This window comes from Nomia melanderi, chromosome 13 (genome assembly GCF_051020985.1).
Source record: "Nomia melanderi isolate GNS246 chromosome 13, iyNomMela1, whole genome shotgun sequence".
NCBI lineage: Eukaryota > Metazoa > Arthropoda > Insecta > Hymenoptera > Halictidae > Nomia > Nomia melanderi.
The window spans coordinates 323,662-340,745 of record NC_135011.1 but is presented as its reverse complement, the minus strand read 5'-3'; the positions used below and the strand labels follow the sequence as shown (position 1 = coordinate 340,745).

Sequence of the window (17,084 nt, the reverse complement as noted above, 5' to 3'; positions counted from 1 at the left end):
TCCACATCTCCGACTATTACCAATTTATAACAAAATATAGATTCTCTAATCTGTCCGACTGTGAAATATCTTGATCCCTGGTATATCAAGATATCTGTTCCAGCTACTAACATTTTCCTAGAGCACCTAGGAAAATTCCTAGATACAATACTGATTTCCCAACGAAATTTATTATGATCTGTACGATATTAGTAATCTCGGTTCCAAGCCAAAAGCAGGTGACTAATTGTGCTGTACCGACGTAATTTGTACCACTCGAAAACTATCGTAGATCATCCGTAGAAAAATTCGTAGACGTCCATTTGCTAGATCCCCCGGTGTTGTTAGTCGTCAGTCGAATCCCAGAAGCACACGGCACTTAACGCAGAAAATCCCCCGAGTCACCGTGCATCAATATTCCCCGTCGCAAATTACCGAATCGCACGTGCCCGTGCAGGACAACAGGATGTTTAATGCGCCTCGCGTCGCGTCCCCCCGCGCCCCTCCGCAATTTCTCGTCGAGCGAAGCGTTTAAAAGCCGTCGCCGTAATTATGAACACGGCAGAGAGGCGGGCGATAAAGTTAAGCGGTTCGTTAAAGACCCGGGAGCATAAAAGTTTCAGCATAACGTGCTGATTGTCGAGTTAGATGAATCGGAAAAGCTCTCCTCCGACCTTGCCTGCGCCGTTATCGTGTTTGCGTCATAATATTTTCTCGCTGCTCGAGAACCAGCGAGTAGGAAAGAGACAGAGAGAGAGAGAGAGAGAGAGAGAGAGAGACAGAGATATAGAACAATTTATATACAGGGTGTTCGACAATTGGACGGCCGAACCGCGAGCGTTTAATTTACACGTATAAACAGGATCAAAAGTGCTGTGCAAAGTTGAATCGGGAATGGTTCGTTACCGAGTTACGAAGAAGCGGTAATTACTATAATTATCCGTGTGTGCGTTGCGCTGGAAACTATGCAGTTACCGATACCAGACGTAAAGTTATTGGCATAGATATTGTTATTTCGAACCGTAACGTATAAATTTTCTAGCAGCGCAACAAGTATTTTCCAATTTGATTTTTCGGTGTATCTCGAAAATTAATTACACTCGACAGCTAAAGCTAACGAATCGTAACTAGAATTCCAATTGATTCCGTAGAATAGAAATAACGCGTCGACTCCTCGGAAATTGGACGTCTCCAAGTTTCGGGCACCCTGTACACGTCGAAGATAGAGAGGGGCGGAGGGAAAGAGGGAGAACACACAAAGCCAGAAATCGCTTTGAATGTCGGTGTCCTTTGTCCCCTCCACAGCGCAGCTGGCCGGCTATCATTGCTGGCTGCGCTGTGTGCGTCGGTGTGCGCGCGTGCTATTGAGCCTCTCTCGGCGAGAGAACGCGTATCAATCGCCTCCGCATAATGCTGTCTCGAAACAAAGCACCTGTCCTCCTCTTAACGATCCGTATCGTTCGAGCCATCGGAAAGTTTTCCGGAAACATTTTTCCACGCTCCTCGCTTATCGTTACATTACGATAAGCTTCACCGTGTTTCCTTATGTACCTCGATTCTCGTTATCTGTCTCCCGGCTCTCCGTGTTTCCGACTTTCGCTGTTTGTTCGAATAATCGGCACCAACCCTCGTCAAGGTTTCGAACGCCACAATTAAGGAGCGAGACGAAGAAGACTACGAAGCGAGCGTACTTTGGGGACGGATCGTCCACGGACGCGAAACGCTCTGCCGTCTTTAAATTACGCATCGGCGGTTATTACGCAAGACTTCAAAGCGAGCTGCGCTCGTCATCGTAAATATTTTTCATCGCGCCGGCACCGATACCGACGATCATCGAGAAAAGTTGTATTATTAGGCGCGGCAAAAAGAGCCACCGTGTATCGCGTAGAATCTCGCGAATCACGATAGCCGTTGCTTCGAGAATTAACACTGGACTGTTCATTTTTATTGTAGCGGTTTTAATGTTAGAACAGAGCCGAGTGGAACTATTTATTTTTTTGCCGCGGCTAACAGCTGCCTCGTTAATTGCACGAGCGAGCGCGAGCCTCGTGAAAATTTTGCCCGTGAACAACGCCAGTCGCGAAAAGGCGAGCGTATATTGTCCCTGGTTTATCGATCGCGATGACAAACACGGGACACCGATAAGCAAACACCCCTGAAACGCGAGATTATAATAAGCGCATTTAATTAACGGAGTTATATTCGGATAATGGCTCCGTTGTTGTTCGCTAGCGATTGTTGCCTGAACTTGCGTAATTTAAGTAACGTTGATATAATTCTGATAATTATGTTCACAATTATAGTATTATTGTTTTACACAATTGGCCGGACAACGAGGCAATTACAATATTATTCTAGACCAGTCGAGGCGTAACGTGTTACGGACACCGAATATCTTTTCTGTAGAAAAGTAAATGATACGTTGAATCGGTGGTTCGCGAGAACATTGTAATTTTTATCCGGTAGAATTGTTTCGAATCGGATCACAGCTTCTCCTTTCTCCACGAATTTCCGTAGAACCGCAGCACGCCGATTCCAAAGCTCTCGTCCTTGGTGACACGGCGCATGTAAGTCTCCTTTCCCCCGAAGCATGTGGAAACAATGCGAAACAGCGTGCCCGATCGATCATTGGCGAGTCCTCGGTTCCCTAGAAATTGTCTTCGATAGCGATATCGGAATTGATACCGCATAAATGATTTAAAGAGAGCCATTGCGACAACTTTTTCTGTTTATCGGGATAGATTTCTCGCCGATAAAGTTCTTTCTTCGTTTATCGGTGCTATTAAAAGCTCCCGGCAATTTACTTTTTCCTTTGAAACAAGTTCCACTGAATTAAAGGCGAAACTTGCGTTGAAACGAATCGATACATCTTCGTGTTTCACACTTAAAGTTAGAGTTGGTGTGCAAGTTAGAAGTTGATATCACAGTCCATTAATATTGAAATTGTCACGAAGCTAATTGGAAAAGTGGAATCACGGGAAATTAATTGACTCGACGAACATTCTAAAAGTGTAATAATCGCGGCTTCGATCTACAAGTTGCCTCTGTACCGATAAATATTGTAAAAAACACTGTGCACTTTCGAATTTGCCGTGAGCGCGCACAGATCCGCGTTTTATTTATAATCCTTTGGACGATCCTTAGGTCGCTAATAGCTTCGTTAAATATAATCGGGCTCTCCTTTTACGAGGAAAATTCCGCTCTTTTTCCTGTTGGCGTAACTATAAATAATATATCTTGTCCTTCGGTCGTCTTGTTAGAGAAGCTCCTCCGGTCTCTCGTTACAGGAACATTGAACAGAGTCCTCTGTCCCGTTGGCTTTTACGCGCGACGCTCAACATTCGCGCGGAAATTTATCTGTTTCGCGGCTGAACGTGTCGGGTCGGGCGCCACTTCGCTTCGTTGCATATTCAAGACGATGGCGGCGGGTTGATAATGGAAGGTGTTCACCGCGGTGTCGAACGGCACGTCGCAATCATTCAAATCGGCAGTGACGCAAACCCGCGGCACGTGTCAGACCCGCGAGCTGTTACGATAAAAACGCGTGTCTTGTCTTCACCTTGAAACCGATACTGGAAAACCGCTTTAAAAAAGACAATTTAGCTGCCGTTGCTCGACACGCTCGTTCGAGAAGCGTTAAATGTGCGAAACCAGTGAAAAGCAACTCTACATTCGAGACAAGAATCTTCGCCATTGCGACGGAGCAGCGTTAACGATTCTTAACGATCCCATCGCTCTCGAAGGGAAATCCGAGGTTCCCTCGTTACGCGCGATGCGTGGGCTCGCTGACTATCTACCGATTCGAACGGCGAATCGAGTAGACGAGTCGCCGAGACTCGAGAAGCTAAATTACGCTAATTAGGCGCCGAATCGGGAATCCGCTCGATACATCTGACCTTTTCCCAAACGGTAATGCTCTCGATCCGAGAAGCATCTCGTTAAAAAGCACAAAGTAACGAAGTTGAAACGTTTATTGGCTCGGCGCGCGACGCCTCCGGTGACCGAGGATGATTCAAATCGACGAGTTAACTCGTCCACGTCGGTTTAACAGGTTAACGAGATCTGGCCAGCAGCCTCGCCACGGTTTTCATTCAGAGCCCCGGCCAGCCACGGGCAATTATCGCGCGCCGGCTCGAATGTATGCAACACTTTTGCAGCTTCGCGCGCCGCGTTATTCACCGTCTCCGCGAATTAACCTTTACCTATTTGCGTGTTCGCTCGTTTATGTAACGAGCGCCGGCTCGCTTCCGTTCCCCCCGAGGAGCCTCCGCGAACCGAACGTCCTCGTTCGGAATCGTTCGGATCCGAGATTTTCACGACGAATAGGAGTATCGGGAAACGTATGGGGAGCATTTAGATCCGTGGAACCGAGATTCGAGTTTGATCTCGGTAATCCCGAGATGATTCGTTTCACCGGATCTTTCCGAGTGTTTCGAGAAGGCGTTTCGCGCACTCTTCGAATAGGAATTCTTCGAAATACATCCGAACGTTAAGCGTTTTCTGAACGTTAAGCGCTGCCATCTGGCAGAGCGTCTCTATTGTTAGTTTTATTGTTCCCAGAGCTTTGTTGTGAAATTGGATCAACCTTTAACAGAGTGCACGCGTGGGCAGCCGTTTCTTTGAGGTCTTCGAGTATCGATCGTCCGTTCGGGGGAATTAAAAGAACGATTGAGACGTACGTCAGAATGTTGTTCCCTTAACGGCCGATCAGATATTTCGCGTTTTATCTCGCACCGACTAATTTCCAGCTATTAGTTGAGGCTGATAACGGTAACCGAGAACTTGGAAATATTCCTTGATCCTACGCCGCGATACGGCAAAGATGCACGATACGTGTTGTACTCTCGAGTGTACACTCAGCTTTATCTCAGCCGTTTTATCTCGACAGCGATGCTTCCCGAGGAACGCTCCGAGAACTTTAGATTGATTTTTCGCGACTGTCGTCGACGTGACTCACGCGTCTTCCTCGGAACGCTTATTCTCTTGGAAAGAAACTATCGGTTTCGGTAACCTTTGAATTAACAATGAATCTTCTATTCCTCGCTCTCTTGTAAAAACACGACTGCGGAATCCTGATTGCGGTTTTCCATCTTATCGAGAGAAATGCCAGGACCCTCCGCGCAGAAGCTTTCGGCCCTCTCGATTCGGGAAATCATTTTCACCGGGCGAGAGCGACAGAGACATCAGCGGCACGGGCGCTATTATTATATCGCGACCGAGACTCGAGGCCAATCGATGTCCGGTGTGCGATGAAATAAAGCCGAGCACAAAGGCGGACGCGCATTGAGGGGCAGCCCGAGCGACGAGGAGAGACCGAGAGAGCGAGAGAACGAAACGCTGAGGAGCGAGGAGGGAGCTGGGAAGGAAGGAAGGAAGGTTGTCCCTCGCTGCTCCGCGGCTCTGCAACCTTCGGCTTCAAGGGTACAGGGCCGTACGACGTCCCCTCGGTTTTTCGGCGTGTCTGCGGTCAGCATTCGCGAGGAATGCGAAAGCTCACGGCCGAAAAACGTGCTGACACTTCTGCGAAGCGGAGGCTGGCGTCTTTGGCTGAGATAAACGTGTCGGTTCGAGTCCTTTGGAAGTGTCTTTGGCAGGAGATTCGTTGTCTGAGAGTGTGTCGGGTGTCTTGGGTCTCTTGGAAGGGATCAGGCTTGGATTTCCGACGAGGAGTTTGACGATTCAACGCGATCGTAAGATCGCTGGCTTAGCGGATGTGCTTTCGAGTGGTCGAGGCGGTTCGGATGTATTTTTCAAAGTTCAGGGAAACTAAGAAGTATCGGTGATTATTCTTCCGTGTCGAGTAGCCGAAACATCGGTAGTTCGGTGGGTTCCTATTCCTGATCGATTTAAAGAACGTCTCGTTAATCGAATAATTCCCTGTCCTCCCTCTGTTTCTCTCCCCCCTATCGTAGCTATTAATTCACCGAGTTAACAGCGCAATTAAGTCGACGCGCCGAGCCCGACAACACACGGCGCCGCGTGAAACGGAGAACCACTGGCGGAGAGAAGAAGCTTTTGTCCGGTTCACAGCCCGGAGTGCAATTCGGGTTAATTGGAGAACAAGGGTGGGAGAGACTTGACGGGGAGAGGGCGCGGAGCCTCGACTTGGGTACTTTAGCCCTTAACTTGCTCTCCGCTTCTGTCTCTTTCCCTCCCTTTCTCTTTTTATCTCTTTCCCTCTGGTTTCCAGTCGACTGAATTGGGAAAATCGACCGGAACCATCGAAAGGAAACTAGTTTCTTAAGTATCCTCGAGGTTCTTTTGTATACGGTTCGAAATGTTATTCAAAAATAGAAATATGTGGTCTAGGAACAATTTCCTTAAGAAAATGATGGAAATTCTGAGCATATAATCGCTCTGTCATCAAAGATTAGTACCTTTTTCTGTCATTAATAACGAGTTGTTGGGAACGTTGAAGAAAAGAGGATTTTTTCTTTCTCTTTTCGTAGAAATTCTCTTTGAGCGATTAGTAGTATTGTAACTTGTAAATGCCTGTGTAAATACGAAAACCAGACCACCCACGTCTAGGTTTCCTGTGACCTGTACAGGGTGTTCCATTCACGAAACACAAAAGAATCCCAAAATTCCGATCTGACCGGGAGTAATTTCTATTCCAAACACCTTTCGCCCGTAACAAATGGTACTTGGAAACGGCCAGGTAGCCTGAACCGCCCTGTACAATCGACTCGGAAGGTACCTGTGTAGTTCCCTTTTACTTATCCAACCTTTCGTGTCTTCGTTAAAGAGCGACGCTTCGGAACCTCTTTTATCCGTGTTGGGACCCAAAAATACCACCGCCGAGCTGTTCAGCTTTCCAAGCCTTAAAGAAAATCGTATTTCCACTCCGGCAATCGAACGGATCTCCGAAAAATCGTTGTCAAACGTTCCAAGGAACTTTCCTCCCTTCTTTCTTTCCAAGAAAATTTCCTGCCAACATTCTTTGGATGAAGAAATCTTGCAACTTTCTCTGGATGAAGAAACCATCTTCGAAATTCCTTCGAACGAAGAAACCTCCGAAATATCTCGAAGCGAAGAAACTTCGTTTGAAACTTGCCTAGATTGAAAAACCTCCGCTCTCCTCCTTCGCCTTTCGAAACTCCCCGTCACTCCTCGAAAGCCTCGCGCAGCTGTTGGGCTCGTCCGCCTCCCTCCTACTCGAGGCGGAGCAACGAATGGAGAGGAGAAGAAGACGAAGACGAAGAAGACGAAGAAGAAGAGGAGCCGAGCCTCTCGCAGGACTCTCGCTCGTCCTTCGAGGGCCATAGGGCTGCCGAGCGTTGTTTTCTGCGGCGGCAGCCGGCTTGCGCAGCCGCACACGAGGCTCTCTATCCTGCCAAGGGCAGGGAAGCTCCCCTGGACTCCCGACTCGTTTCCAGCAGGGGCCACTGGCCCCGGCTACGTGGGATATACCGGACGACCTTGGGCCTCATGGCCAATTTGCGAGGTCCATTCCCTCCAGATGGGCCCTTACGGCCGTCTTATTAGCCACCGAGTCACTTCGCTCGCTTTCCCCCGGAGGAATCTCCTTTCCCGCGACGATCCTCGGTTTTCGGCCCTCGTCCAGCCACGCGTTTTCCTACCCCTCTCTCTCTCTCTCTCTCTCTCTCTCTCGTCTTCCCTTTCTCTTCTAATCTCCGCTAAGATTTTCTTCTAAGATCCTCGTTCGACCTATTTCCAGGATTTCTAGCGATAGCTTTTTCTAGGAGTTTTCTCTTATCTCGCTGTTTGCGCTCGAGAGATTCCAACGTCGAGGTTGTTTAAACCTTTTTCGTGGAGAAATTTGAAAAGGTTCGTTCGTCTGCTCGATAATTGAAATAATAAAGGTTTCATTGGAAATCTAGACACTCGGAGGGAGTAATACTAATTAAAATAGCACTTGCATTCGTTATAGGAAACATGTAATTTATAAATATCGGATAAAAATAAAATTGGCGATAAAGTATCCTCGATAAGCCAGTGGTGGGATTCAATTTATCGATGCTACGTCAGTGATTACGGTTAATTGCAGATTCGATTAAAATATCGATCGATAGTTTTGCAACACGGGTGATATATGTAATACACGGTTGTTGCCGGTCGAGATTTTCGATTTTCGATTTTTACCGTACCAGCCGTCACTGGTATTTTCCTTCGATCTCTTCTTTTTCCCCGTCGCTCCTCTAGTCGAGCGAGATTCTACGATTGCGAGAGCCATTCGTTTTCTACTTTTCCTTTCTTTTTTCTCGCCGAGATATCCCCTGCTCCCCCGGCCATCTTGTTTTCCTTTCTACTCTCTTTTTTTCCCGGCGTTTCTAGTCAGGATCGATCGCGGATAGAAGGCCGTTCCTTTTCTTTCTGTCCTTTTTTCGCCGGTGAGACTATAATCGCGAACTCGGAGCCGTTTCCTTTGTGAAAGTGGAGAGAATTCAATTTGGAAACCTACCGCCTCTCGAAAACGCAAAGAACGTTCTTTAAATTGAATCTTTGGAAACGCGTTTCTAGCGAACCTTTAGATTTTCTTCCTCGTAGATTCGATAATTCGATTAAAACATTTTCAAGTTTAGTCATTCGAATCTCTTCGATTTGCAAATCTAACGCCTCCAATCTTTCCCATCTTCAGATTTAATGCTTGAAATGATTCCAATCTTGCTTCGTACTTTGCACCATTACTATCTCCAAATATAATCCTTGAAACCGTTCCCGTCCTCGCGTTCCAGGTGTTCATTAAACTCTGCGCAGTTAATAATCACCTACTATCGCCTTCTATAAGGCATAAAGAGTCGGCTCTCTCTCGGCTTTTCCGTTTTTCCCGCGAGCGGAACGCGCGCGTTCGGCCTCTTGGATAACGACGAGCGGTGAAACGATGATCGGTGAAATGATCGGTGAAATGATCGGTGAAGAAACTGAAATTACCGGGCGGACACACACGGATCGCGCGGCTCCGCTCGGTGCACGTGGTGTTTTCGAGCCCTCGGGTCCCGCGTATTCACCGCAATTACGTAGCCTGCCACTCTTATTCGATTACCATTCGTAATTCCCCGTTTTAACTCGCGACGGTGGGGACAGGAGCGCGCAGAGCCGTCGCCGGCGCTGTTTAGTCGCGCGATTCGATCGTTTCTGCGCGGGAAACGCGGCTGGGGGAACTCGTTCGATTGGAATTCCGAAAAGAATCGAGAAACGTGGAAACTAGGCGACACGATTGGTCCGTTCGAATGGAGGAAACTCGGTAAAATAATCGGTACCGGGAATCCCTTGCGCACCAGTAGCAGATTCCGACACGACTCAATCGCCGTCGGTTTCCACGGCCATCCGTCCACGTGCGTCCATTAAGCTCAATGCCGCGGCAACGCGACCCGCTGCGCGTCGGGCCGTAGCTTCGGTTTTATCGAATTTTATCGTGCGACGTGAGGCCCGCGCGTGAAGAGAGGCCAGACCCACGCTCGCTCACGGCCGTGTGCCGGACTGGTCCCCGCTTCTCCGTTTCTTTTTTTTCTTTACCTCTTTTCCTCTCCGGACAAGCGTCTCCGCGACTCGGTTCGTGCGTCTTCGTCGAAGCGACAACACAGCGCGTGCGAAACGGCCCGGAGACCCGCGGTCGACGTCGCGCCCTTGAAGAGAGTTAGCCTTTGTCTTATCACAGCCGGCTCGCGTCTCGCATCAGCCTTGACTTCGCTCGCCTTCCTCTCTTTTTCTCTCTTTTTCTCTCTTTTTCTCTCTTTTTCCCTCGCGCTCCGCCACCAAGTTTTCTTCGGAAATCACGCGGATTCGTCGTGGAATCGGAGGAACCTCTCAGACGTTGAGAGAAAATCTGGATCGGAAGCGGTGGCAGCTTCGGACAGCTGACTCCGACTGTTACAGTTGTTTTTTACGGAGAATCGTTGGCGGATTCTTGCGCAAAATTTTGTTTTGGTAGCTGGTAGATTATTCGAATTCGAACTGGAATTAATTGGAATAGCTGCAGTGTCGCGAGCGTTGCGCAATTTCTCGCCGAGGACAGTGAATCATTGGCGCGCGGCGTACGTGGACGAGATGAGATCCCGGGAATCGTTCGATGGTGAGAGCAAGCTTTTCTCACGAACGATCGCCGGTCGTCAGCGGCATATATTTCCTTTTTCGCATCGTCATTCGGTTACCGGAGCCTATAACCAATCGTCCAATTAACATTTCGGAACGAAACTCCTGTTTCCGGTAAACCAAGTTTCACTTTGCCGACTCGAACGGTAACGGCATGTTCCACTGAGAAACCGGACCGTGGAGCGTTTTTCGGATTGAATCTTCGTCGAATCGCGGCCAGGGAATTTCAGCGACTTTTCCGGCGATAGCGACCTCGTCCGGTTTCCGATTTCTGTCGACGATCTCGGGTTTCTTCGCGTCTCCTCCGTGTGCCCTCGTTTCCATCCGCCGCGGGACAAGATAAAACCGCGAGCTTCCGACAGCGACGACAACGACGACGAACCGTGTTCCGTCGAACGTCATCGTTTACTATCGTCGAATTTTTCTTCGTTATCGTGTAAACCCAGTCTGAATTTCTGCTGTACGTCGTGTTCGAGTTTCTGCGATTTCTTGCGACACACATCGACTCGATAGAAGATCATCCGCTTTATTCGTTATCCTTTATTACGATTCACCAACACGAGCGTACGTTAATCGCGCAGTAAACAGAAATATAATATCGTAGCAATACTATATCTCTCTCTAATCACATCATCCGTATTTATTGCAACTGTGTTCGGACTAGGAAAATAGAAAATCAAGGTCTCTCAATCTTTTCATACATGCATAGTTTTCGAGTCTGTACGATAAAATCGTATCGCTGTTAAATATCATTGCTTGTTGCGAAGTAGAGTAAAATATATTGTTCTAATATACGAAGTGAGCAATTATACAGTTAACGATACGAAATAGAATGGAACGACGAGCAGAGAATAATTCGAGAAAAGTGTCTCCCACGAGCGTTGTTTCGTTCTCCGTTTCCCGACGAGTGAAACGGAGCACCGGCGAGGGAGAGAGAGGGCTTAACGGGGCCAATTAGCGAGGAGAGCCCAGCGATTTCGTCGATCGCCGGGGCTGGCCCATCTGGGTTTCGAATCCGTTGAAACGGAGGCGTGGGCCAGGCCCGAGAGCCCAGGGGAAAGTGGAACAGTCGCGCTGCCTCGCCGGTGAAAACGAGGAAGTTAGGTGAAAACCGCCTGCGCTAAGCCCGAAACAACGCAATTATAGCGAACGTACGCCGCTCTGGGAACGGATGCTCGCTGGATTCAGCTTCCCTGCGTCCCATCCTTCGAGGCAACCTGTGTTTCGATCAAATTCAACTTCAATTTCGACCAGAATATAGACTTCCGTTCACCGTCCTCTCACGTTTTTGGATTTCTAGATACCAACGTCTCGAGTGAAACGTTTCAGTCAACCTGTTATTAAGCAATTATCGATGAAAGTGAACCGAGGATTACAAGAAAGTGGTGGTGGAACGATCGCGATAGTTTGAGCGTATAGTTGCTTTACTTTCAACTTCTCCAAATTGTCTAATCGCTTCGAGAGATCGCAGCGTTGCAGAAAAATGTACGGCTTATGAATTGCGAAAGCTCGAAGACGGTGGCATTTCGCACGATACGGAGACACGGGAGAGATCCTCGGTCGCTAGATCGTCGTTAGAAGGATCTCTCCGGCCGGCAATTAGCATTCCCTCGATCCACGATCCACGATCCACGATCCACGATCCACGATCCACGATTCGCGATCCCCGGCACGCGTGCGTCGATCCGTGATCCCGGGGTCTCTCGTTTCCCACAAAACTGCCCGCGTTACGTTCACCTCCGCCGTGGAATCACGACAGAACCGTTTATCTTTCTCCGCGCCGGCAAAATGTCGCCGTGGCCCGTATAGAGAGCAACCTCTTCCCCGTTCTCTAGCGACGGCGAACGTGTTAGACCGTCTAGCGCGAAACCCGACGTGGGAGTATAAAACGTGGAAGTGAAAGTTAGAGCAGCCTCGACGATAAGGAGGGAGAGAGAGCTTGCGTAAAAGACAGTTAATACCTTGACGAAAGAGATGTTTGCCTCTTGTTCAATGATCGGGTAATCGTCCTGGCTTGCTGGTACGTTGATCGACGCGTCGATTGCGCGTTCATCCGAATCTCTGTGTCGTCGACGATTGTTTCTTCGACGAAACGGGAAGGGAAACTCGAGATTTCTCGTTAACACTTGCCAAATTAGAAGTTGTGAAACTCTACAGACCTGTTTCTCGAAAACGGAAGCTTCGACGTTGATTAAAATAATCTCCTTTCAGCAGAAAAATGTTTGCAAATGCCTCTAACTTGCTCCTAGATATAGTTCATAGATATCTCGATTTTTCTCGGTCTCCTCGGATTAGTGCGCGCCACGGGGCGAACACTCTCTCGCTAATCCGTGAATCGGCACTTTCACGCGTGGTATCAGTAAAAATTTCGTTTTTCCTTGGTTTTTCTATGCCTGGCTCGAACCGATCGCGGGATTTCTCTTAGCCGGCGGTTGTGCAGCGTATTGGAAAGTGAAAGGAGAGAATGAGAGTCTTTTTCGCGTGGCCGGGGACTCGATTTATCCTCCGGAAAAGATCTGTATCTAATCGGGGATCGGTGCGCGGCCACCGCGGGACACGTGTACGCTTCTGATCACGTGTATTAGATCATTCCTCGTTGTACACGGTCGGTCGCGCGTTCGATCGGATCTAGGCATTTATATTCGTTTCAATTACGCGACGTCGTCTTCGTTTTCATTCGCGAATCGTTTCCCGTTCAACAGGTTCAATCGCGAGTTAACAGCGATTCTCAACGGTGAACTCCATCGAAACCTCGTAGATATTCTTTCGATAAATCTATGAATAATATCGAAAAACTCTGAGTCGTCGCTTGATCTTTGAAACACTTGCCTCTATTCGGTATTCTTGTCGAGTTCAGAAACGAATTCTTAAAGATAACGAATAATCCAGAGCAAAAGGAAGTCCACACGGGAAACCGTATATCGCGACAAGATGGCGAGGCTCGCTATCAGCCTCGCGTTCACGGATATCGCGGTTCGGTTCTTTTCCCATTGGACACGCGAACCGCAGTTGTACCATATGCGGTTCACCTGCTCGTATCGTGGTGTCACGTGTTCGTCGTCGAACGCGACCGGCGTCCGTAAGCGGAAGCGTTGTCCTTTGGAAGGGGATAAACACTGTGATATTAACCCATCCGGCGTCCTGGACGGCTTTGTGTCGTTAATTGTCGCGTCGAACGCATCGACGGTCACCGGTGACCGGTGCACTCCACTTTCCAATAACTTGTTAACTTGTCAGTGTTATCAGTGACGCGACGTAACGTAACGTGTCGATGTTCAACGAGATAAACATGTTTAAAGAACGACAATGGTACTCGGTGGCTATTAAATAATTGATTATTACATTTGTCGTATTCACGTTTCAACTTGGCGCAGTTAATTAGAATCCAATGATATTCATTCGTAATAGTGAAATTGCTGTCGCGGTATAACAGAAATGTTATTGCTAAACGATAAAAGGCACCGCAGAAATCGATTCGACGCTAAACACGGCAGGGACGAGTCCGGAATAAAGGATGGAATTAACTCGAGCCCCGGGGTAAAAGTTACCGGAGTCTACAACCCTTTCAACCCCAATTACATTTCCCAACCGTCGCCGCCGTGGCTGTGCTCGAATTTTGCGTTACTTACCTCTGCGCGCGATACACCGTGGTCCCTTCAAAGTGACTCAAGTCGGTGAGGGTTAATAACACTAACAATTACCGACGACACGTGTGCGCGCTCCCTTGACAAAAAAAAGGGCTGCTCGCTTCTCCACCGCCCTCTCGTACAGGGGTCGAGCCGCTCGTGCCTCGGAGGGTCGGAGAAATCGAATTGATACCGCGGAAATTAGCGGAATCGACGGAAAATGGATAATCGATGACGAAAGCAAACGGCTTTGCGACAGCTTTTCATTTTAAGTTTGTCGCGCTGAAGGAGATAGGATTTCCGTTCTTCCGAGAGGAAGGACAGTTAATGGGAATGAATTAATGAACTTCCAAGGGATGAAACCGATGAATACTGTACGCAGAGTGGGTCGTTTTCATTCGTCCGGCACTCGGAGTTTCTAGAATGCTTCCTCAATTATGAAGTCCAGAAAAATGACCCATTTCCCAGATGAGTTTATCCTCCCAAAGTGACTCGCGATGTAAAATATGAACATCCCCTGAAAGTCCTTGAAAGTGTCCCCGTTCTCGAGGGTCTAGAGGTAAGATGTTCCGCTAAGATGTTCCGCTAAGATGTTCCGCTAAGATGCTCCACTAAGATGTTCCACTGAAATGCATGGAAATTGCAAATTCTAAGAAAAACAATTGAGCGTTTCTTCGGTGGTAATAAAGCTCGTGTAAACTGTCCCATTTGCCGTCGAAACTAGATCAACCGAGAGAAGCCGTGGCGTCCCTTAAAGCCCATGAAACCGGGCCAGTTTCCGAGGAAGATGGTAGCCTAGGAAGAATCGGAGGATTAACCGAGGCGATCCGTCACCGTTATCGCGTTAGCGTATCGATTGGCCAGTCGATAAGGGGTCGGAAGATTGGGGCAAGCCGGCGCATCCCGGTTTCCCGAACGGACCCGGGTCCGATGAACCTGCGCGCGCTGCGCGGGGGCTAATGCACTCGAGAGTCGATGATGCTCGAGCCGTTCTTCCGTACTTGGCGCACGTGAGCACCATCGCGTGTGCCCTGCATACCCTTCTTCTTTCATGCTCCTTTCGACCCTCTCCTTTCCACCCCCCTTTGTCTACGTATCAACCCTTTGCCTAGCATCAAGAGAACTCTCTGTTCACGTGCGCCGATCGGATGCGACCTTCGTTTGGAAAAATTTAGGGTTTTAGCGGCCCCCTCGAGTCGATGGGGTATCGAGTTTTACGCGAGAGACTCAAATACTAAGTAGACTAAGACTCAACATTTCGTTCCAACTTTGAGAATCGAGTTTCGGAAAGATTCGTACAATTCTAATTAGCTTCCAACCCTCTGTTTCTCTAATCGACGGATAAACCATGGAGATTGGAATTGTCAGTGATGGAATAAAATGAAACTGACGGAATTGTCTTGATTTCGTGTTACAGTCTTGCGGTGAGCGACTGTGCGCCTCAAACGTCGCGGGTCAGCTCGAACTTGCACAGCAGCAGTAGTATGGCAGTAAGTCGTGTACCGAGCCCACCACCACCGGAAGTGAACACCCCCGTCGCCGAGAATTGGTGTTACACGCAGGTACGTACCAGACATACTATCTTCCGATGCTATGTTGCAATTTAATTGACCTAATCCGGACCACGTTGAAAGTGAACCTTAACATTCTGTGCTGTACTTTACCTGTAATCTGGACTACTTATCGCAATCAAGTCGAAACTTTAAATGCGATTTCTAGTATTTTCTAGTGACAATCACTTTCCTGTTGAATAACTCATATTATTTGCTATTAATTAATAAGTAGTTGCTCTAAGAAATAACGAATCTTGGCTTATCTTTCCACGTAAACAAATAAGAAAAAACGCGAATCTCAGCTTCCGAATTGAGTTGCGATGGATCATCGGCACGATCGTTAGCAGTTAGGGGATGGTGCAGGTGTTCTCGAGGGATTCCCATGATCCTCCTCGCCGATTTCGCGTTCGTCGATATGATATCCGCGTCGCGGCGCGTGCTCTCACGCGCTCCTGGCGCTCTCGTTCTATTTTTACTGCTCGTCCCCTCGCGATGTGAACGACCTGCAACTAGATATCTTGTTTCTCTCGTCCCTCGCGGATCCTATCATTTGGCCGTGGAAAACTGCCCGGTTTCCCTAGGAAAATTCGAAAGTCCCGCGAAAAACCTTTCTCCTTTATCATCCCGTGCATCGGTGTTAATCTAAGCCGAGTCCTAAAGAAACACTGGCAAACTTCGTATTTATCTTGATTCACCGTAGAGAAGGGATTCGTTGGAAATCGATTTTCATTTATTTTAAATGAAAAGAAACGAGGAATTATCGACGAATCTCCGGAGAGTGCACGATCGAGCGTCGATATTTGTCGTATTAAGCGAAACCCGACTGCCCCCTCCCTCCTCTCGCGAAGAGAGTACTCTCAGTTTTCAGGGAACGCGAGCTCGCTACTCCCTTCCCCGGTGGCCGCCGAATCGAAAGTCGATTCGTGCTCCAGTTAACTTTCGTAATGCGCGCCGATTTCGCCGTGTCAGCGCCGGGTGCAGCAATCGCGGCAATCGCGGCAATCGCGCACCATCGCGCACCATCGCCGCTGAATCTGTCGTAACCCGCGATCGATCGGCTCGATAAAAGCGGTAGAAAGCGGCCGCGATGCTGTCCCGAGCCTTTCGAATCTGTCGTCGATCGTTTTCCTCCCTTTCGGCGCTGTTTCTCGCTGCGAAAGGGTGTCGGCTCTTCGGTTCTCCGGATATCGAGCAGCGTTCTTGGCTTCTCATTGCGAATTCTCATTGGTTTCCGATTGAAAGATTTCAAAGCTGGCGACTTTAAAACTGCTCGCAAGCATTCTAGATCCATCAAAGATCGCCGCGATCCATTTCCCGTCGCAATAAAACCGCTCGATCCGGCGTGCGCAATCCCGAATCTGTCGGACTCTCCCATGGCAAGATCCCCGCGCGCAGATTATCCACCTCCGCCCATTTAGTTGTAATACCTTCGATCGCTATCGGCGTCGCCAGTCAGGCCCGCCCCACGCAATCCCGCTAATGGCCATTATCACTCGTTGCCTTTCATTTCCACGTCGTTATCTCGAGGCACGTGTTCATCGTCCTCGCCGAACACGCCGGATCAAAGCGCTACGGGCGAGATTCCATCTAACGATAGCATTCGAACCTTCCTTTCGATGAAGATATTCGGAGAACATCTCGGCTCTCGAACGGTTCCGATACCTCTCGACGGCGCGTGCGAGCTTGTTAGCGACATCGTTCGACGGAGGAAAGTGTTGCCGCAGTTCGGTGACTTTGCGCTTGTCTCTCGGAGCTTGGGATCAACTGGAGCTGTTCGAATCGAGAATCGCGTACGGTTGATCAATCTAGAACACTGAATAGCGTTGTTGGTAAAACTGCGGAAAATGTTGTTGCCTTTTCTGCAGATCGGCCG

At 48.6% G+C, this 17,084-nt stretch overlaps 1 protein-coding gene across 14 annotated transcripts in view; it reads left to right on the top strand.

Annotated features, from left to right (window-relative positions):
• The window catches only part of rdx (BTB/POZ and MATH domain-containing protein rdx), an 85,675-nt gene that overhangs the window by 55,211 nt on the left and 13,380 nt on the right, over positions 1-17,084 (top strand). For 13 of the 14 annotated variants that reach the window (XM_076373248.1, XM_076373255.1, XM_076373249.1 and 10 more), the window contains one exon: positions 15,076-15,220. In XM_076373248.1, coding sequence (XP_076229363.1) covers positions 15,076-15,220 — 145 coding nt within the window. Of the gene's footprint in view, positions 1-13,318; positions 13,342-15,075; positions 15,221-17,084 lie in introns of those variants that run through there. The other variant, XM_076373253.1, reaches the window with a different exon arrangement.